Genomic DNA, 23,012 nt, shown 5'->3' with positions numbered 1-23,012 from the left:
GCTTGCCCACAACCTGGAGGCTGCCATGGGGTCACAGAGAGCGACACCAGTGTGCACTGCTAGTGAGGAACAGAGCCACATGAGAGCCCGCCAAGCCAGGATCACAGACCCATTCAAAATGCAACAGGGTCCCACTTGAGCAGACGCCTGCCCGGGAGGTGGGCCATGACAAGACCGTGGCACACAGCTCCACGTCACCAGGCCCACGGCAGGTAGGGCATGGCTCACGTGTGGGGTGTGAGCACGGCGTGCAGCCAGGAGGCGAGGCTGAGCCAGAAGCCTGGAGGTCTTACTCAGTTTCCTCTACAGCGTGGAGTAAGAAGTCAGTTCTGTTTAGTAACAGAAGTCGCCTTTCATGAGGAAGGCAGATGGCTTTTCCCAAATTGAGAAGCCAGTGCCTGGGAGGAATTTAGATCCGGAGCTCCAGGAAGCAAAAAATGACTTTTGTACTTCTCAGGACCTGCATCCATTCTTAGGGTGCAGAGAAACAGACTGATCCTCCAGTTTTGTGCCTTTGTGTAGGGTGGAGGGGGTGTGGGAGGTGCTGTGTGAAGAAGCTGCAGAAGGCAGCCGCAGGGGGATCTTGCTTACACCAGAAAAGGCCTGTAAGCCACGGTCAGCCTACAAGTCCCCACACCTCCCCTCCCTGAGTTCTACAGAGGACCCCAGCCTGCCCCTCAGGATGGCCGACCCACGACTCCCTCGGGACTCCTACCAAATTTGCAGGAGCCTGCCTGGTTGGCGATCAGGCCCATGGGGATGTTCCAGCCTGCAGTCCTGTCCACGGCAGTGTGGCAGGACTTCTTGCCTTTCAGAGAATTCCATGTGAGCTCATCATTTGCCTTCTTGACAACTGCCACGGCAAGATACCCTTGGACAAGAGAAGAGCAAGTCTTAGCCTCCCACGGCCCAGTCCATGGACTCTACTGCAGCTGTGTGCAACCCAAGCCAACAAAGGTCAAGAAGCATCACCAGGCAATGATTCCCCCAGATGACTGGCCACTGTCCGATAGACCAACAAAGTTTAAGCCGCTGCTCTATGTTAAGATGAGATTGATCTGATTTGATCAATTAAGATCAATTAAGAAATGAAATAGTAAGCTGATCCTTGAAGTCCTTGACCAGCCATATACTGTCCCTGAGTTATAAACTGGCAATTCGGGGGCTTCCCTGGTGGCACAGTGGTTGAGAGTCCGCCTGCCGATGCAGGGGACACGGGTTCGTGCCCCGGTCTGGGAAGATCCCACATGCCGCAGAGCGGCTGGGCCCGTGAGCCATGGCCGCTGAGCCTGCGCGTCCGGAGCCTGTGCTCCGCAACGGGAGAGGCCACAACAGTGAGAGGCCCGCGTACCGCAAAAAAAAAAAAAAAAAAAAAAAACACAACTGGCAATTCATTCTATTTTAGATGTGGGCTACTAAAGCCACAAACACTGACCAAGAAGCATGACCCCAAGAGTGCATAAATCGCCAACTGCAACATGCAATATACCAACTGCATCAGGCCAGAGCAATGATGGCCGCCAGAATAAGTGCTGTGTGGATGCAGGGGGTGTGTCCCCAAGGACCTCCCTGTGCTGAGAGAGGGTCAATGGGGTGCAGTCCTCCTCCTGAGAGCACGCACCTGGCAGACTCCACTGCCGGCAAGTGCAGAGCTCTGCCGAAGTTGCGGAAGCACCAGCTCTGGCAGGCAGGTGGGCTGGTGCACAGGGCGAGGGATTTAGCACAAGGGACCTGGTTCCAGGCCAGGATCTGCCACAGTATTATCAATGGCTGTGAGTGAGATCCGGGACACTGTTTCCACATCCATATGAGATGGGGGTGTAACACCCCACCTTCACCGTGGTCAGGACAAAATGAGGAACTCTGATATTTCTCTGCCATGTATGAAGGTCCATAGAAACATAATTATAGTTACTCATCTCTGAATGATTTGCATCTGCAAAAGAACTTACAGCTTCTATGGCTGCATCTCTGTGAGGTTTTTTTAAGTTCCCACCACCTCCTCCTGCAGATACAAAAACTTACCCTTGACTCTGAAAGTGATCGATTCCAACTCACCTTCCGTTGGGCTGTGCACACAACCTGAGCTGCTGCTTTCGGAGGATTCTGAAAGAATAAAGACAAGCAAAACGTCATTAAACACATGTTTTATTGTGTTCATATATTTTTCAAAGGTACACACATATCAAAGAACATATACTGGCATGGTTTTGTGTATATGTGTTTTTAATATAAATAAATGGCATTGTATTATAGACTTCACTAAGTTTCCTCCTTTTTTTATTTTCAACCCAATACTGTGCTTTTAAGTTCTTTTTTTTTTTTTTTTTTTTTTTTTTTTGGCCGTGCCATGTGGCTTGCAGGATCTTAGTTCCCCGACCAGGGATCGAACCTGGGCCCCGACAGTGAAAGCACCGAGTCCTAACCCCACTGGACTGCCAGGGAATTCCCTAATTGAAGTATAGATGATTTACAATGTTGTGCCAGTCTCTGCTGTACAGCAAAGTGACTCAGTTATACACATACCTACATTCTATTTTTTTATATTCTTTTCCATTATCGTTTATCCCAGGAGACTGGATATAGTTCCCTGCGCTATACAGTAGGGCCTTGTTGTTTATCCATTCTAAATGTAATAGTTTGCATCTACCAACCCCAAACTCCCAGTCCCTCCCTCTCCCTCTCCCCCTTGGCAACCACGTTTGATCTCTATGTCTGTGAGTCTGTTTTGTAGATAGGTTTATTTGTGCCATATTTTAGATTCCACATATAAGTGATATCATATGGTATTTGTCCCAATACTGTGTTTTTAAGTTCAAACGGCCTTACTGTCTGTAACTCATTGAGCTGAGTTAGGGCTCCTAAGTTCACTGCTTCCAGTGTTGTCACTGACATCTTCATACACGTCTGGGGATGTACCCAGGGGTGGAACTGCTGAAACTAACATCTGGACAGTTCAATCACCACATAAACCAATCAACTATCTTTTTTTGTTTAAGCCACTTGGCAATGGGATTGTGTCATTTGCAACCAAAGTACTCCTACCTAATCTTCCCCCGTTGGAGGTGAGGGGGCACCTTGTCTCACCTGCCTGACCTCCTCTAGTTCCTTCTGGAGAGGCTAAGGATAAAGTAGCATTTCTTATGTCCCTTCAGCATGGGGAGATCCATGCTTTCAGACTCAGTAACTGGCTTCTCCTTGGGAAAAAGTCGCATCACTCCCGTTTCATGGGATGGATAATGTGAATCTGTAGGTGTTGTTTTATTGGAAAAGTATTTTTAATTGGTTTATAACATTATGTAAGTTTCATGCATACAGCATTATATTTTGACTTCTATATACCTACCAAAAGTTTAGTTTCCATCCATCACCTACAGCTGACGCCCTTTACCCGTTTCCCTCTCCCCTCACTCCCCCTTTCCCTCTGGTATCCACTACTCTATTCCCTGAATCTGTGTGTTTGTTTGACTTGGTTTGGTTTGTTCACTTTTTTTTTTTAATATTCCACATAGGAGTGAAATCAGAAGGTATTTGTCTTTGCAGGATCAAATCCAAAGAGACTGTCCCAGCAGTTCCATGCAGCAGAAATGCATATATGTGCTCACCAAACGACACGGACACAGATGTTCATAGCAACGCTATCCACAGCAGCCAACTGGAAATTACCCAAATGCTCATCCATAGTAGAATAAATAACTGCAGTGGAGTCACACAATAGAATACTACAAAATGAGGTATAATGCTGAGCAAAAGACATTTTTAAAAGCACATGCTGTGCAACTCCTTTTACATAGAGTTGAAAAACGGGCACAACTGATCTGTGCCATTTGAAGTCAGGAGTCATTACCCTTGCTGGAGTAAGGGGGCTGGTGACAGGAGGACACAAGGAGACTTGTGGAACCTGCTGTGTCCTGCTCTGGGCCCTAGCGCTTGGGGATGTACCACTTTGTGAAATGTCCTTGAGTTGTACACTTGTGCGCACTTTTCTGCATATACATTATACTTTACTAAAATCTTTTTAAAAATTAAAAAGAGGAAACCAATCTGGGCTTTGTCAGTTTCAGTTCTCACTACAATAGGCTGTGTGGGTAACACAGCCCCTTTCATCTATTCTTTCCCCTGATTCTCCTGTTTGAACGTATCTGTCCATTTTAATGTCTCCACTTGGACCCACCGAGTGGGGTTACTCCTCTCTAACCCACCCCCGAAGCCCTGAGGGAATAAACCAGAGACGACTCTTCTCCACTTACTTTGGTTCTCTGCCAGGACAGGCACCAAACCACACTTGCCCGCAGTGTAGACATATCCTCCATCTAAGCTCAGGGCATCAGCTTCTCCTTTCTGCCAAGACAAAGCATATCTCCAGCACCACAGTGAGGCTGTTTCCTGTCCCGCCTGCCTTTACAGCTCTAAGAGAATGGCTGTCAGGTGCCCCAGTAAAGCAGCAAGAGTTGAACTGAGGACCCCAAGGAAACTCCATGTGCACTATTAATTCTCTACCAGTCCTACATGCCTTTCATGCTGTCGCTTCCATTGGAAAGACCGGGTACAGGTAGCCCGGTCCTCTGAACAAAATCCCTTTCTGCACATGGAGCACTGTTGGGATGCCCTCCTGGGCCAGCCTCCCTCACTGAGGAGACAGATGGGAAGAGCTGGTCTTGTCTAGTCTCTGCTCATTAGCACTACACTCAAAGTGCTACACAGAAGCTATTCAACAAGTGAGCAGAAACAATTAAATTCGCTCACCATCAGAATGAACGAGCCCACGCTCCAGAACTGGAACATGGATTCATCAAGATTGTAAAACTCTCTCTTTGACTAAGTAATAATTTTTTTACAACATTATTAAAGCTAATAGGAGATGTGGATAAGGATTTCTATTCAAGGCTGCACAGCACAGGGTTATTGTTAACAACAAAATAAGGAGACAAAGAAGAACAGGGTCATGACTAAACTGTGCCACACCATATAAAAGATATCCTGAAATCACTTTTTAAAGTGTTTTCAAAGAATATGTCACGTGGGAAAATGGCCATGATACACTGTTAAGTGAAAAGGACTCAATTTACATAACTGGAACGACCCAGTACTGTTCCGAGCCTAAACTGTGATGAACCGAGAAATCTTGGAGTGGGAAGTTAGCAAAACTATAACTGTGGTATCTCTGCGTGAGGTCCCAGTGTTTTGTTTGTTTTTACATCACATCTTTCTATGTTTTCCAAATTACCTGCATTCATCGCAACCTGTTCTTAAAATCAGATTGGAAAGCCCACAGTAAACACATTGCAGACGAAAAGCTGTACCTGTTCCCACACTGCGCAGGCGCGAGCAGACCCCACCCCCGGGGCTGGAGCGCCTCTAAGGTCCGCCTCGCCTCAGACCAGATGCCTGCGACCTCGGTCTCCTAGGAGCGCTGCCCCGCGCGCACCGCCCGCAGGCCCGCTGCTGGCCACCTACCAGCACCAGGGCGATGCAGTCCTCAGTGGTAGAGGCCGTGGCGCAGGCCACGCTCTGGTTGCTCTGGAGGCTCCACTGCTGGCACTTGTGCTGCTCCTCGGGTCCCACCGCGCACCACACGACCCGCGCGCGCCGCGCCTCCACCTCCGCTGCAGCTGCCCGGGGACATGGCGGTCGGCAGGTGCCCTGAGCCCAGCGAGGGACACCCAGGCCCGCCGACCTCCCTGGAGTGCGGGCTCCACTCAGAGCGCCCTTCCTGCCCCGACGCTCGCTGGGCGGGAGCTACTTCCTCCAGGGAAGAGTGGAATCAGACACCTGCGCCTCTTCCCTTCCACGTGCTCCTCTCCCCCCTCCACTCTCAGCTTCCCAAACCCTTCTTCAGGCATAGCACTCCTTGTGTCTCGTTTCTGTTCCTTTGGAGGCTTCCCCGGCTTCTAATCCACCCTTCAAGCTTTAGTGTAATGAAAGAGATACCGAGATACTGCCTAATATCTGTCCTACGGGATAAAAGCTCCAGGACACAGAAACAGTGGCAGCCCCAAGAGATGGCCTAGGGGACCTTGAGTCCTGTCCTGACTTCCCCTAAGGCAGGCAGTCACCACCACTGACAACAGCGCAGCTTCCCAGTTCACCCAGACTCCATCTGAAGCCTCCAGTAGAGAAGGAGCCATGGCTGAGCTGGCCCAATGTGGTATCCCAGCCAAGTTCAGGGCCCAGGCACTGGGCCGTGTCCCACCAGGCCTCTGGATTTATCCCAGGAGAAGCCCTGGCCCTCTTGGTTCATGTTCATACTTCCCACTTCCTGGGAGGCAAACCGACTGTTCCGTCAGGGCTGGGGAGCCTGACACACACAGGGACCTGTGGCAGTATTATCAGAAGGTGACACATTCCTTTGGAGACACTTTTCACCTGACTTGGTCCACAGAAGATGCTCACACTCACATCAAACCTACCACGGTGAAGGCCTCCAGTGGCTGGGAGATGGCCAAGTGACCACGACAGAGCAGGGCCAAGCTGCCCATGGGGTGGGGGTGAGGTGCTCCCCGAAGGCCTCACCCATGGCTCACCACCCACACCAGCCTGCCCTTGCGGCCTGCCTGGTCCTCACTCACTTTCCCTCAGGCCCTGCAATGCGGTGAGGTAGTGGAAGCCCAGGTACAGCCCAGAATCTATCCTTGAGGGGATCCTCAAAAACCCAAGGGCAGAGTCTTTGAACAGCAGGTCCTTCTGCCCACGAGGAGAGCCAAAGAGCTGGAACCGCTGTAGAGTGCTTTTTCCAAACTTCTCCTAATTAAGGGAAAAGAGAATTATGATGTCAGTGGTAAATAGGAAACAAAAACACGATGTTGAAAAAGAATATCTGGAACTTAGGGATGATTCTGAGAGGAGGAACCTTGGTTGACTTCCTCCCATAGAGGGACTCATGCCATCCCTGTGACATAGCTCAGTTATGGCTTCATCTTTAAAGAGCTGCTGGGTTCCAAGCACCTCAGAGTCCTGAGAATATTGCATTGTCCTCCCCCTGCTTCTACTCCAGCCCATGAGACACTGCCAGTCCGTAATGCTAGAAGGGGCTTCATTGTTCCTGCTGTGTGGAGTATGGCCTAGAGACAGGCAAGCCACTGCATCTGTGCAGTGAGGCTACAGAGGACTTCTACAGTGGCGGGAAGTTAGGGAAGGAAGGAAGGAAACCTCCCCACCACCAAATCCAAGCAGGTTAGGGGTACTCTGGGTGGGGATACCTGTGCCTTGTGGAGAAGCTTCCAGATCAAGTCCTCCTTGCCATCCACACTTCGGGCCACAACAGCGTGAGAAGGGACCTGGGCTAGGTGGCACTCCTTGAATGCATCCACTGGCTTCCGGGTATTGTTTGGGCAGAGCAGCTCATACTGGTCCCTGTCAGCCTTCTCTGGCAGGTTCTCTAGGGAAAGAGGGAGGCGGAGGGGAGCCCAGATGAGGCAACCCCAGACAGTAGCCATGAGCTGTAGTCCCCCTTCCCCCATAGAATTTGAGCTGGAGGAGACATCTTACACAGTTGACAAAACTGGGGGTCAGTGGATTGCTCCAGAATATCCAGAAAGGTAAAGACAGTGCCCAAAAAGCCTTAGGGGCAAGCCCATGTTCCTCTGATTGGATCATACAGGCCCTGGGGTTGCTGCAACTCCTGCCTGGCAAGCCAAGGAGGCTGAACCAGACCCATCTGTTTCCACGGCAACTCCACCTAGAAAAGGGTCACGTGATGGAGACAAGGCCAGGGGGCCAGCCAGGGGCTGCTGCCTTACCCACATCTCTAGCAAGAATAAAAACAAGAAAAATTTTAAAGCAAGAAATACAGTTGAGCCACTTCTCAACACTTGGGTGTATCAAAAGAAGAGAAAAGATTATTTTTATGAGTGAGTTCATCCCAATATGAAACTGTTAATCTATATCACATGTAAATTGCTTCAGAATACATAAAGTGACGGAAACTGACCCAAGTTGTTTTATGAGCTTAGTATAATCTTGATCACAAAATCAGAGAAAGAAGTACAGGAGGGAAAAATTACAGACCTATTTTACTTATGAACATAAACACAAAAATCTAAAGTAATTAGCAAACTCAATATAACAGAGTATTTTAAAACTAATAGATCAGGATTAAGGTTTATCAGTTTATTCCATTTACAAAAGAATGGCTGAATGTCAAAGAAGCTAAAGTAATTCATGACAAGAATGGGTTAAAGGAAAACCATGAGATCATCTTAATCCTAATAGGTGCAGAAAAAGCATTTATATGTGTTTTTTTTTTTAGTTTTGGAAAACTAGTAACATAGAGAACTTGGCAAAGGTATTAAACTTGATAAATGCCACTTATCAAAATATCTACAGCAAAATCATATTAAAAGAAGAAAATGTAAACGGTCACTTCAAAATCAGGAACAAGGCAAAGATGTAAGCTGTCACGTTGCCAACACAATATCAGACAACCTGGATTTCACAATTTACTAAAGAAATAAGAGATATAAACACTGGGAAAAAGACAAACTCTAATTTTTTAAAGATGAGGTACTCACCTACATAGAAAAGCCAATGAAACCAAGAAAAAACTAATAAAACTAACAAGAGAGTCCAGCAAGGCAATACTACAAAAATCAAGTGTTACTCTCATTAGCAATAATAAAACAGAAACTAATACAGAATATGATACTATAATAGCAACTAAAACCATTAAATAGCTGGTAATTAGCCTCATTAAACAATGCAGGAAGGAGTTCCCTAGGGGCCTAGGGGTTAGGATTCGGTGCTTTCACTGCCATGGCCTGGGTTCAATCCCTGGTTGGAGAACTGAGATCACGCAAGCCATGCTGCGCAGCCAAAATAAAACAAAAACAAACAATGCAGGAGACCAAGAGAAAAATGTTAAGTTCTATAAGTTCTGTTAAGGAACATAAAAAGAGGTGTGATCAAAAGGGAGAGATTTATCATGATAAGGGATTGGACAGTTTGACATAAATATGTCAATTTTTCATGAATCAATTTAAATTCAATACAATTCTACTTAAAGTATGATGTTTTTAGAAATTCAACAAAATAATTCTAAAATTTTAGTTAGAAAATAAATAGCAAAGTGTTGGGGGAAGGCGCTTGCGTGCACGCTCTCTCTCCCCAGACCCCCACAAGCTATTAAGAACCACTACAAGCCAGAGTAATAAAAGCAGAAAAATACAAATAGACCAATGAAACAAAATAGCTCAGAAACTGATCCATGATTATAAACAAGCTTGATGTATAGGAGGCTCCACATATCAGTAGGAAAAGGGTGGAATTTTTTACAGTCGTTAATGTAAGGAAAATGGTCTCACTCTAAAGGGGGAAAATGCTGAAGCTAAATCCATACCTGATTTCCTAGGTAGAGAACGTATGAACAAACAAGTGTGTGTTAGGGAGGGGAGTCTATAAATCTTATTGTAGAAAATCTTTATGATTTGGAGGGAGAAGGGCATCTTTAAAAGTCCCCAAAACACAAACCAGCAGGGCAAAAGTGACCAATTTGACCTTATCAATATCAAAGGCTTCTGTTCAACAAAGGTGCTACTGACAGATTTTTTGACTGAGAAAAGACTTTCCTAAAGTCTAGAACCAACAATGGCTGGATATCTAGAGAGAAGGGATGCCTAGCCTTGAATCAAAATCATGAAGAAACAGACATGAAAATGAAGAGGAAAATAGTCAAAGATCATAAAAGAAGAAAGGGAAGCCCAAACTACTAGCAAGTATATTGAGATGATCAAACTCACTAGACGTCAGAGAAATGCAAAATAAACCAACAATGATATATCTATTGCTTTACAACCATAGATAATAAAATGTGATGTGTGTGGACTTCCCTGGTGGCGCAGTGGGTAAGAAACCGCTTGCCAGTGCAGGGGACACGGGTTTGATCCCTGGTCCGGGAAGATCCCATATGCTGCAGAGCAACTAAGCCCATGCACTTAGCTGCAACAACTACTGAGCCTGTGCTCTAGAGCCCGCGAGCCACAACTACACAGCCCGCACACTGCAACTACTGAAGCCCACGCGCGTAGAGCCCGTGTACCACAACAAGAGAAGCCACCACAATGAGAAGCCCGGGCAACGCAACGAAGAGTAGCTCCCGCTTGCTGCAACTAGAGAAATCCCGCACGCAGCAACCAAGACCCAATGCAGCCAAAAAAAAAAAAAAAGTGACGTGTGCTTTCCATGGAGCATTTCTCGTCTGTTAGAACCACTGAACCAGACAAGTACAACAACATGGATAAATCTCCAAAACAAAATGCTGAGTGGAAAACCTTGATCACATCATGATCGATAATGATCAGTAAAGCTTCTGTGAGCTTAGAATCCAGAAACACAAACCAGCACTACACATTTTGCAAGACCACATATATTTCGGAGGACACGTGTCAAATACGTTGGCATGGGCATCTTTGAGGGGGAAGAGAAAGACAGCGGGCATGGGAGAGTTGAAGAAAACTGATCGTTTAAAATATAAAATAACATAAAATAAGAGCTATGCTCTGTAGGGAACCTTGATGATCGTGGGCCAGGAATGAGGAGTCAAATTAGCTCACTACTTGGAATTACAATAAAATGAAATGAAATAAAATAAGGAAAGAAAAGGAAAGGAGGCAGTACCCGTGGCTCTTCCTCTCTTACCAAACACTGTACTGTCTTTCACGAAAGCCACATCTCCAGCCCCGTCTTGCAGACACCTGTGGGATGAGAAAGCACCAGAAGGGTTAGCACAGAGCGGTCCTCCCCGACTTCTTCCTTGTGCCTCCCTGTGAAACAGGGTCCTGGGGCTTGTCTTCTGTGGGCTCCTGAACTGTGGAGAGCAGGGCCCTCAGGCTTTGGGGCATCCCCACTGGGAAAGCTTCAAGGGTCACCTCCAGGTGAATTCTGAGGAGGAAGGGCTCAGGTGCTGGCCGGAGACCCCTGCTTTCTGCTTTAAGGGCTGAGAGGGCCAAACTTTGTCCTTCTATGTAAAAGAGTTTCGAAGCCTCTACACCAGAGGGTAAAAGTAGTGTCCTTGGCCATGTAGCTTTTTTCTCCCAGGACTAAGTGGCAGATGTGCCCTGGCCAGCGGAGAAGCAAGGAGGCCTCCCTGCACAAAATGCCTGAGTCCGAGAGGCAGATGGTGGAACAGGAGCAGCATCAGTTGGGTGGGGGGTTTGCAGAGAGGGGATGGGGCCAGCAAGTCAAGCGGAGCCCACCGCCTCCTGGCTCCGGGACAGGCCAGGCTGCCCCGCCTGGCCAGGAGCCTGGGACTGGTCTTCTCATGACAAGACTCCTTCAGTCCCTCTGTGGTTATGGAGGGGACAGAGTCAGCAGGAGGAACCCAGGACAACAGAGGGACAAAGCCCGATTCAGGGTTCTCTGGGGGGACAGAAGGGGCCGCCGGCCAGGTGGCTGCTCATGGGGCTGGTGCAGAGGTAAGAGGGCACATGTCGGGCCTGGGGGGTTAGAGGGGAAAGTGCACTGGGCACTCTCTTCGGACTCAGTTTCTCTGTCTGCACAGCAGTAGGACTGGACCCCCTCGATGGTCCCCACTAGCTGACTGAGCTCTATTTGGGACCAGAGAAAGCGCTTCCTAGCCGGAGGACATGTGGGCCACTGGGGAGAAGAGGACAGTCTCACTCACTTGAAGGCACCAGAATAGCCAAAATATGGTTCCTGGGAGGAGCAGGCACATTTATTTCCCCCTGTCCCTGTGCACAGTTGACAGAGGTTGGGGTAGTCTTTTCCATCCACGCAGGGAACACAGCTGGCACAGAAGAATTTGGCCACAGCTGTTGAACAGAGAGAAATGAACCAGAGTGTGAGCACCGGGCCACAGCCAGTGGCACCCCCCAGTGTGCTCTCCCTCCACCCCTGCCTGTCAGCCTTTGCAAAGCTAGCAGCTCAGAGAGATGTACTGTGGCTGAGAACAGACTCAGCTGCCACCTTCCAGGGCTGCTGATGCGGGTAGACCCTGCCCCTGCAGGTTTCACATCAGTTAACTTCACCCCTGCCTTAGAGTCATCCCACATGTCCACCTGGGCCATCCCGAAGTGGCTTGTGTATGTGCCACTGGAGTAGAGACCCCAGCCTGAGATCACCCCCAACACCCCTCCCCCAGCCATCTTACCTTTCTGGAGGGGCTCAGGTGGCCCTGTCCAGTTCAAGAACGGGCGAAGTATCCCCATAGGGATGTTCCACCCGGCGGACCTGCCAAGGCCCGTGTGGCAGGACTTCCGGCCTTGTAGCTGGTTCAGCTGAAAGTTGCTGCCCTTCTTCACTACAGCCACGGCATAATACTGGGTTTGGGGCTCTGAAAAAGGGCAGAAAGAATCGAGAGCTCTTAGCCTGGACCAGAGGGAGAGAAACAGCCCACCCTGACCAAGCCCCCAATGGGAAGGGGAATGTGAGCTGCCATTTCATCTGGTCACTGCAGCCCAGAGCCTGCTCTGTTTCCCCGGTGGGTCAGCGACCGGCCCAAAGAGCCCAGGGACTCCGTTCCCTGTAAGTGTGATGCTGCCCGAGACACCACCTCTGTGGCTCATCCACTCTGACTCCACGGAGCCCAGGGCCCAGGCCACCCCAACTTCTGGGTCCCCAGGGACAGCTCACGCTTTTCCGTCCTGTAGACCTCCGCCACTACCGGCCGCAGTTTGTAGGGGTCCAGGCCTGCCTCAAACACCAAACCACCATCCAGGGTCACAGCATCTGCCTTTTTTGCCTGAAAGCAGAGGCCAGACCGGCTTCAGGAGAAAACCCGCCCTAAGCCACGCAAGCGAATTTCAGAAGGTCAGAAGGCTCCATGGCTGGAAGGATCTTCCAAAGGGTCAGCTTTCAGTCATGTCCTCGCAGGTGCCATGAGAGGTGGCACAAGCCCAAGGCCCCTCTTTTTGGGTAATGCGCCCCAGCGGAACTGCTTTAACTCCTGAGGCTGGCGGGTGGCCGCTTTTTCACGTGGCTTAGATCTCTCCGCGGATCGCAACCTTCGCGGTCATTTATATTAAAAGTTGTTCTACAACCCAATCCAAAAATGGGCAGAAGACCTAAATAGACATTTCTCCAAAGAAGATATACAGACTGCCAACAAACACATGAAAGAATGCTCAACATCATTAATCATTAGAGAAATGCAAATCAAAACTACAATGAGATATCATCTCCTACCAGTCAGAATGGCCATCATCAAAAAATCTAGAAACAATAAATGCTGGAGAGGGTGTGGAGAAAAGGGAATCCTCTTGCACTGTTGATGAGAATGTGAATTGGTACAGCCACTATGGAGAACAGTATGGAGGTTCCTTAAAAAGCTACAAATAGAACTACCATATGACCCAGCAATCCCACTACTGGGCATATACCCTGAGAAAACCATAATTCAAAAAGAGTCATGTACCAAAATGTTCACTGCAGCTCTATTTACAATAGCCCGGAGATGGAAAAAACCTAAGGGTCCATCATCGGATGAATGGATAAAGAAGATGTGGCACATATATACAATGGAATATTACTCAGCCGTAAAAAGAAATGAAATTGAGCTATTTGTAATGAGGTGGATGGACCTAGAGTCTGTCATGCAGAGTGAAGTGAGTCGGAGAGAGAAGGACAAATACCATATGCTAACACATATATATGGAATTTAAGAATAAAAAAAAATGTCATGAAGAACCTAGGGGTAAGACAGGAATAAAGACACAGACCTACTAGAGAATGGACTTGAGGACATGGGGAGGGGGAAGGGTAAGCTGTGACAAAGCGAGAGAGAGGCATGGACATATATACACTACCAAACGTAAAATAGATAGCTAGTGGGAAGCAGCCGCATAGCACAGGGAGATCAGATAGGTGCTTTGTGACCACCTGGAGGGGTAGGATAGGGAGGGTGGGAGGGAGGGAGACGCAAGAGGGAAGAGATATGGGAACATATGTATATGTATAACTGATTCACTTTGTTATACAGCAGAAACTAACACACCATTGTAAAGCAATTATACTCCAATAAAGATGTAAAAAAAAAAAAAAGTTGTTCTAGATGCTTTGTCCCCTCTTTTTGCTCTATATTTCTTTTAAGTTCTTGTTTATTGAATAGAAATTTTAACTCTTAATATATCTTAAACTTATCATAATAATAAACCATGTTCATTCTCTTTGGCACATTACTCCTCATATGCTTACCTATTTCTCATATTTGTAACCTGGTATAGATAATATTTTGCGGACTGTTTTCTTCATCTAAAACTCACTACATTTTCTTACTTCTGTAGTGCCTTTACTGATTTTATTGACTTCATGATATTTTATTATAAATGTGGCTGTTCCATAATTTATTAAGCTAAATTTTAAAAATTCCCTTCAATGTTCACCAATTGGGTTCCTTTTAACTCTTTGCTGTTAAAACTCTACTTTTATGGACAGCTTTGTCCTCATAGCTTGTTTTTCCTTCTGATGACCTGTTGCCTTCGGATAGGCATCTGAGGGTGGGATCACCCAGACAATAGGCATTTTATCTTCAAGGCCTTGGCTGTCATTGCCATTCTGCTTTCCAGCTGATTCATTTCTAATTTGGAATGCCACTCACTATGAGGATCAATTTCACTATAGAATCACCAGTGGGACAGGGTTTCATTTTATTAAGGGTTATTATTTAGGAAATGCAAGTGCTAACAAATTGCTTAGATTTGTATTTCTCTTGACTATTAAGGGGAACATTTTCATAAGTATTTTTATTCATTATGAACTCCATCTCCTCATATTGTTTTTCTTATATGATCCTACGTTTCTTACCAATTGACTTAGTTCTTTATAGAGTGTAAATGGCAGTCACTTGTCAGAGCTGTTGCATATTCACTCTGGTGTTTTCAAATTTTTTGCTTAGTCACAATTTCTGTGGCAATCCCAGTTTCCCTACACGTGGTTCTCCACTTCAGAATGTTAATTTCTGCTTTCAAAATAGCATTGTGTCCTATGAGAGAGGACAGCTCCCAGCTTACAGGTGTCCAGGAAGAAGAACAGAGGGAGCAGGGAGAACACATATTCTATTGCGCTCGGATCCTGTCCCTTTCAGTCTGGTCCCACCCAACCTATGACATGGACTTACTGCAATGGCCTGGATACATTCAAAGCGAGAGGTCCTCCTCACACAGGTGACAGAGGGAGTACCCAGTCTTTTCATCATCCATTGCCATCGGTAGCATTTTAACCACTCTGGTTGTGATATGGCGCACCATCGAACATTTTTCGTAGGGACAGCCAGACACAGTCCTGGGAGAAAGAGGCCGAGGAGTGAGGGCTCCACCACTGCCCATGGAAGAGACCGCCTCACCCTCTCATGGAGTTGTCCTCCCCTTCCCTCTCCATTCTGTGGCTAAGTCAGGCCACTCTCCTCAAATGGAGGTGTCTTGCTAGCCTAATGACAACACCATGCTGGCCAGAGGGCTGTAATTCTCAACGAATCAGAGGAGACAATCTGGATTGTCTCTCTGGATTCTTTGCCCTCCTATGACTGCCATACTTCCTATTTCCTGAGAAAAACAATGATGCTGGCTTCTATCAGTTTATGGAGTTCTTCCACCTGCTTTCTCCCCCTGGAACCTGGGAGGCAGGCAGGGAAGGGATTATTACTCCTGTGTTTCTGGTGTGGAATCTGACTCTTGAGGACACTGAGTGATGGCTGCTCAGCAGTGGCAACGTCCCACCTGGAATCTGGGTCTCTCTAGATTGTTGTGGCTACGAGCATCTCCCAGAGGATGCCAAAGGAACAAAGGAAAATACACCGCACCCCTTGTCAGTAGCTGCAGTAGGTGTTGTCAGTTTGGGTCAGTTTGCCTGAGTTATCACCATTCACCAGCGTATCAGAGAGAGGACTCTTATGGGGGGATGGAAATGTTCTAAAACCGATTTACCGTGATGGTTGCACCACTTGGTAAATTCCTAAAAATCGTTAAATTGTACACTTTAAATAGGTGAATTTTATGATATGTAAAATATACCTCAGTAAAGTCGGTACCAAAAACAAAAAACAAAAAACTCTTGGTTTCAAAAGCCACCTCCCCTTTAGGATGTGCTTTGGGTGGACCATTCAGCCCTCTGCCACCTCCTATTCATGAGCAGTCAGACCCTGCGCAGTCAGATCCACCAGGGTATTGAGACACCCGCCAAGGGTGTGGCTGCCACACCCTTCCTGCACCAGCCATCATCCCAGGGAAATCTCTGGGGGTGTAATCTATCCTTGGAAACCTTCCTGGAACCGTCCTGAAGTGAGAATTAGCCTTATCAGATTCAGCCATTTGTGACCCAATAGCATTTCCCGGATGCCCTCTGTACACACAGCACTGAGTGATGTGCAGAGGAACGTGCAAGCAGACAGCACCAGCTCTCACCTCCCATCTGGAGAGGCAAAAGCCCAAAAAGAGGACGCTAAGTATGATGAATGCTCTAGAAGAGAACAAATACCAAGCCAGGAGTGATGTCCCCATGACCTCAGCCAATAATGGGGCGGGGGGGGGACATTCCAAGAAGTGGGAACAATGGGTCACGTGCACAACGATGGTTGCAAGCACATTCTACGCAGGTCTTTACTCAGCCCTTCATGTGTTCTGTCTCCTTCAACCCTCCCAGCCCCTCTTTATTGTGGGTTTTGCCGATATCCGCAATTTCCAGGTGATGAAACTGTGGCTTGAACTAGTTATGTGGCTTGCCCAAGGTTTCACAACTAATAAGTTAGGATCTAGGATTTGAACCTAGGCAGTCAGACACCAAACCCCCTGCCTATTTAGGCTAACTGTGTTAGAGATGGGCTGCCATGGAGATGGGGCTGGTAAAGTGTTTGGGGTCAGATAATGGAGAGCCTCCAATGCTGGCCCAAGAGGGTCTTATTGGGAAGCAGTGGAGCAGTGACTCATTGGGAGGGCAGGGACAGGTGGACTGAAACCTGGGAACCAGGCAGAAAGGCATCGAGAATGGAGAACAGGGCAGAAATAAGGAGCTGGTGTGAAAAGTTAGCTTAGTAATAGATGGGACCTGAAGGGAGAGAGCACAACGAGCACCATGTCTCAAGCTGTGGGGAGGGCGTGAGCAGGGGCAGGAATGGGAACATGGAGAAGAGCTCGTTTGCTCCCCTGGGAGGGGATGAACCAAGAAACTAAAGCACCACTGAGAGGTTTTCTGAGATCCACAGTCCCCAGCCCCCCCAAACACCAGGGCTGGGTGCAGAACACAGCATTCTGTTCATCCCCTCCACAGCTCCCACCAGCCAGCTCTGAAGCTATGTGCCCCTCTCAAGACAAAATGCTCCCTGAAGCAGGTCTGGGCCTGGCCCCTCCTGTATCCCTAGCCCTGCTCCTGATCTGTCTCAGCCACTCAGATGCTGCCCACCTGAGCCTCGAGGGAATCTTCCTGAAAGTACAAATCCTCAGATTCCTTCTGTGCAGACATGTAGTGCCCCTGTCTCAAAGGCAGGGGCTGGGATGGAGTTACTCTTCCCACCCCACCCAGCCTTTGCCAGCCAGGACACCCATGTGGAGCAGGGCAGGAATCCCCTAGGGCAGCTGCCACTCCTTCCACTGGGTAGGACAAGGGATTCCGTGACACTTTGGGACATTGGCCACCATCCCATGGACTGCAGGATTTAAACTGCAGACCTCTGTGGGGGCCAAGACAACCAAAGATTCAAGTGAAAATGGAACCCAGTGGTGCAACTCTGAGCCAGAATCCAGATCACCGCCCGTAACCACCTCTAGGAAAGCAAGGCTTCCTACCCCTCAGGCCTCTCCCAGGTAGCCCTGACCCTGTGCTGTGGGCCCAAGCAGGCCACGTGTCAGGGAGCAGAAGGGAAGTTGGTCCTGAGCAGTTGGTCCTGGCTAGGCCAATCCTGCCTTAGAGAAGAGAGAAATAACCAATACCCATGGGAAGGAATTTGGAGAAGGGGACCAGAAAAGACAGGGACAGGTTTGGGGGCATAAGCTCATTGCTATCCTTTAGCCACCCCTTTTCATCCAGGAAGCTCCCAGCCCGGAGTAGATGCCCTAGGACAGGAGGAGGCTGCACTGGGCTGCCGCTGGGAGGAGGGGATGACACCTGGGCTTTCACTCTGAGCCCCATGCACACACACTGCCTAGGTGCTGACGCCCTCGAGCCCTTACCGCTGCTGCCCTGGACCCTCCCCCTCCACTGCAGGAAGCCCTGCCCTCACATTTACATCACTAATGTCCATCATAGGTGAGTGTCCTCGGAGCACCCCAGAAATTATTTCAGATACTTGGGTACAGAACTAACAATTGTTTAGTCCCTTCTATTTGGTCCCCTTCTAGTCCTGGCACACTAAAAACCAGAAACCAATCACTTCTCTCACACCCTCTGGCAGAAGGGTCCCATCAGCAGGGTCTGTGCCAGCACCCCTGACCTTCTGCAGTGGGAGGCTTGTGTACACCTTTGCCTACCACAGAGCAGGTGGCCCCTGCCCCCTCCTCACAGCTGTGTGGGAAGAGGATTGGACCATTTTTAAATGAAACTAAGGTTCAGAAAGACTCTCTCTTGCCCAAGTTACATAGTCCTTGCAGGAGCTGGGATTCCATCTCCAGTCTCCTGTGTATCTTGGGCAAGTCACTCACCCTCTCTGAGTCTCATTTTCCCCCCATGTATACGCATGTAACAGTACTATGGGTAGGACAAAATGGGACAGGGACCCGGAAGACCCTTCGGGGAGCTCTGCCAGCTCTAGGGAAAAGACCCAACCTGCTTCGCGGAGCCCTGCTCGGGCCCCTCCCCAGGCGAGTGGGCGGTAGCCGGCCCACTCCCGGGCTCCTCCCCCGCTGCAGGCGCTGGGGCCAACCTGGCGGTGCGCGGGACCGGGATGCCCGCACTGAGGGGCCAGGGGACCCGGACGCCCACCCCGAGGGGCGTGCCCCCAGGTACCCGCACTCACCAAGGGCCCCAAGGGACAGCAGGGCGGGGAAGAAGAGCTTCATGTCTGGGCTCTTGAGGCGACTCCGGGAACGAAGGCTCTGCCACCTGCGCTCGCTCTGAACCCGTTTATCCAGCTCTTGGTGATCTCACGAGGTTAGCCACGCCCTGTGGCCCAATAAGCGCCCCCTGCCTCCCCCTCCCCCCTCCCCAGGTCCGCTAGTTCCTTGAAGGGAAGCAGCAGCGGGAAGAGGACAGAGGAAGCGGGAATGGTGCCTGGGCTGGGCTTGGCACACCCGAGAGGATACCCAGCCCACACCCACCTCTCAAGTCTGCCCTGGTGCTGCCTGGATTTGGGATGTTTTTCCTCCCCCACTAGTCTGCAGCCCCTGGGGAGTGGCAGCCGCTACGTTTTGCCCTCCCTCTGGTCTCAGTGCTTCCTAGAGAGTGGGACACAGAGAAGCGGTCCTAAGGTGAATCTTTGTGGATCATCTTGACGGTACAGATGGTACCTAAAGTGCTTGGGAGCCAGTTAGGACAGAAGGATGCCCCTCCTTTGTTTGCACGCAGCAGCCAGCCCAGCGTTCGAAAGAGGACCTGCTGCCTGGCCCGAGGGCCGCAGCAGGCTGGCACAGCTAGCAGAGGTAACAGAGGCTGCCCGTTGTCTGAGCCAGGCTGCCCATGGGGCCCTCCTGGCCCTATTGAAACCACAACACAACTCCCAGAAAACAGAGCCAGAGGCCTCAGTAACCAACAGCTGTCTCCCCGGTTCCCTCATTTACCAATGTAAAGGATAGCCTACCACTTGTTTTGTTTTGTTTTGTTTTTTGGCAGCATGAGATGGGAGATGGGGTCTCATTTTGATAAATGTCCTACTTTGTCCTCAGTACAGAAGCCGACCCTATCTCAGGAAGCTGGTTTTAAATTCTAAAACTAGAATTCTGCTTCTACATCTTTTAAATACACTCCCTTGATGCACAACGGCTCACACACAGGGGTCTCCAGTGCACCCTGCTTATCATTCACTGATTGCAAGCAAACTAAATGTCCATCACGGTGGGGGGGGGCGCGGTGTCACACAGAGCAGGGCTCCCTGACCCCCCGGGCCGCGGACAAGTACTGGTCCGCATGGCAGGAGGTGAGCGGCGATGAGCGAGCGAAGCTTCACCTGCCGCTCCCCATCGCTCCCCAGTGCTCGCGTTACCGCCTGAACAACATCCCTTCACCAGCCCCCTCCCCCCGCCCCGTTCCATGAAAAAATTGTCTTCCACGAAACTGGTCCCTGGTGCCAAAAAGGTTGGGGACCTCTGACATAGAGCATAGTGCTGTGCCTACAGGGGGACACACTGGAGGCCCTAGAAAGAGCAGGCCACCCTGCATGTATTGATGTGAACTTAGCTCCAGGAGATGCTAAGTGAAGAAGTCAGGTACTAACAATGAGGGAAATCGCAGGTCATCTAAACATTCCCTCTACTGTTTAGTCTGGACAATATGTTATTCTGAAATCTGCTTGTCCTGAAAAGCTGGTCTTGATTCTTTGCTTAGACTACTTGGTACAAAAAGCATTTCTTGGAGCAGAGGGGCAAGACCTAGGGAGACAGCACTGTTGAGAGTGGGCATGTGGTGAGCAGCCCTTGGCCATGGAGAAGCAGAGCCAGCCCAAGTCTTTGAGGCCCTCAAGGAGGCTGTGGGGCCCTTCTGTCTTGGGTGTGGATCCTGCCGAGGCACGAGAGTGTTGTCTGACCAGGGATCCTGCTTGATGGGCACAAGAGTGCGGTCCAAGGTTCAGCACTAGAATCACCAGCCAGGCTTTGGGGTGACAGATCCAGGGTCTCTCATCGTTTGGAAATATAGTGTCGCAACATTAAAAGTTGCTTTCATCAATAATTGCAATACGCGGTTTCAAAAATAATGAAGTAATACAAAACTGGCTAGTTCTCAGGAGCACTGAAACATCTTTTTACGTAAATTAGCAATTTAGCTTTGCCTTTCCATGATTATAAAAGAATTAAGAAATGTCACAACCCATGTCTGTATCTCCAAGTGCAAATTAGAAAAGGGATGTGTTGGGAGGTCAGAGGCCTCCAGATCCTCTTATGTCTGCTGGCAGGAACACAGAGAACCTGCCAGTTTTTTGGGGGGGCCAAAACCGAGAGACTGAGCTTAAGGGCCGCCCTGGAGGCAGGACAGCGGCAGGCAACAGGGCAGCGGCAGGCAACAGGGCAGAGGCAGGCAACAGGGCAGACTGTTTGCATGCTGTGTCTTCGGGGACGGCCCAGCCTCAGGCCAGGGATGTGCTCAGCTGAACACGTGCAGAGCAGCCCCCAGGCCATCTGCAGGGGAAGCTGATGAAGGGGGTGGGCCTGCCCAGAAGACAAAGTTCAACTGATCTGTTATCAACGTTCATTCATTCACTCTTTCATGCCAGAACTGGTGGGTGCCATGAGGGACACAGAGAAGAGGGGTCCGTCCTTGCCCTCAGGAGCTCATGGCACAATGGGGGACAGGGGTAGGCACAGGCCACCTGGAAAGAGGCAAGGCAGCATAAACAGAGTGAGGGTGGAAGCCAAAGGAGGGCTGACTGACCTGTTCCCATCATGAGGGTCCCAGAAGACTTTGAAGAAGAGCATTTGATCTGGGTACCTGAAGGAAAGGTAGGGTTTCTACAAAGAGAATTTCAGGTAGAGGAAATAGCCAAGTAAAGTCTCCGGAGCGTGGATTCGGTGACCTGGAAGAACAACAAAAAGTCGCTCTGGGCTTTGTGGCCTGGAACGCTTATTGAAGAAGGATTAACAAAGTCACCTCCTCCCTCCTCAGCCCCACACGGGTGTCTCTGTGTCCCTGGACAGCTCTTCCTGCAGGTCCTGCAAGCACGACAGTCAGTGTATCTAAAACGGAACTCCCTCTGCTCCCTCCAGCCCTGCATCTCCTCTCATATTTCCTACCATTTTCCACCAAACCCACCAGACAAAGAGCCTCGGAGTCATCCTCAAATCCTCTGGCCAGGTAGCCCTACATGTGTGCCGGGCACTTAATGGTTAATATTGGTTGAATGGATGAGTGAATGAGTGAGGAGGAAGGACAGAGCAGGGCAAAAGATCCTGCTTGCTGTGTGTCAAATCTGAAAGACAGTAAGAGCCTGGTCTGGCTATGCAGGTCGCCCCAGAGCCTGTGTGCCTGGAGTCATCAATTTACCCGTTAATTCAACATCCGTCTATGGGGCACCTCTGATATGCCAGATCTTGAAAAGCCTGCAGGGAAGTAGGACGCAGGTTTCTAGATGCTGAGACAGTAGCATGGCATGAATATAAGGAATACAAAGAAGGTGGATGTGGTACAAACCCGAGTGTAATGGCAGGAGCTGGTGTTTCACAGGCAGGTGAGGGAGGCTCTTCCCCAAGGACCCCACCCTCTCTCCACTCCCGAGATTCACACAGTGACCCTTTGCCGGTCCTAAGCTAAGCCCTCCCGACAAATGGGCAGCAAACCCCACACCCTGCCCTCTCTGGAGTCCTCCAGCCTCAACCCCCAAGAGAAGTGTTGGAAGGAAATGAGGGATCTGGGCAGAATCGGCTCCAGATGGAGTAATGGAAAAAAGGAGTTCCCAATGGGCTTCCCTGGTGGTGCAGTGGTTGAGAGTCCGCCTGCCGATGCAGGGGACATGGGTTTGTGCCCCGGTCCGGGAAGATCCCACATGCTGTGGAGCGGCTGGGCCCATGAGCCATGGCCACTGAGCCTGCGTGTCCGGAGCCTGTGCTCTGCAACGGGAGAGGCCACAACAGTGAGAGGCCCGCATACCGCAAAAAAAAAAGGAGTTCCCAAGACATCCACTCACATGGGGGCTTCCAGGCTGGCTGACAGGAGACGAAGGCCTTGTTTCCTGCCCCTGCCAGTGGTGTGAGGTTACTGGCTTGGTAGAGAGCCACTTGTTAAATATTTAGCGATGTCGTGGTGGTTTGTTAAACCATTGGTAGCTTGGAATCAGTCATGGTGGGAATATTTACACCATGGAAATTAGCAAATTTTATAAATCATGTCATTTTTCCCTCCAAGAAAGCCAGTTTACAGCACACCTCTGCCTATGTTTGTCATTATTTGGAGGCATGCAGTGCCCGTGTGTGTGTGTGTGTGTGTGTGTGTGT

At 49.4% G+C, this 23,012-nt stretch overlaps 1 protein-coding gene across 1 annotated transcript in view; it reads right to left on the bottom strand.

Annotated features, from left to right (window-relative positions):
• Positions 1–18,935, bottom strand: part of LTF (lactotransferrin) — a gene marked incomplete at its 5' end in the record, with an annotated part of 29,647 nt that extends 10,712 nt beyond the window's left edge. The window contains 12 exons of the mRNA XM_079713475.1: positions 716–871; positions 2,059–2,106; positions 4,251–4,341; positions 5,458–5,612; positions 6,570–6,744; positions 7,200–7,378; positions 10,633–10,688; positions 11,618–11,765; positions 12,104–12,286; positions 12,586–12,694; positions 15,068–15,231; positions 18,893–18,935. Of these exons, the coding sequence (XP_079569601.1) occupies positions 716–871; positions 2,059–2,106; positions 4,251–4,341; positions 5,458–5,612; positions 6,570–6,744; positions 7,200–7,378; positions 10,633–10,688; positions 11,618–11,765; positions 12,104–12,286; positions 12,586–12,694; positions 15,068–15,231; positions 18,893–18,935 (1,507 nt within the window). The remainder of the gene's footprint in view (positions 1–715; positions 872–2,058; positions 2,107–4,250; positions 4,342–5,457; positions 5,613–6,569; positions 6,745–7,199; positions 7,379–10,632; positions 10,689–11,617; positions 11,766–12,103; positions 12,287–12,585; positions 12,695–15,067; positions 15,232–18,892) is intronic.
• Between the last annotated feature and the right edge of the window lie 4,077 nt (positions 18,936–23,012).

Source organism: Hyperoodon ampullatus, assembly GCF_949752795.1.
Source record: "Hyperoodon ampullatus genome assembly, chromosome: 10".
Taxonomy (NCBI): Eukaryota; Metazoa; Chordata; class Mammalia; order Artiodactyla; family Ziphiidae; genus Hyperoodon; species Hyperoodon ampullatus.
The sequence above is the reverse complement of the archived record's forward strand: the minus strand, read 5'-3'. Positions and strand labels throughout refer to the sequence as shown.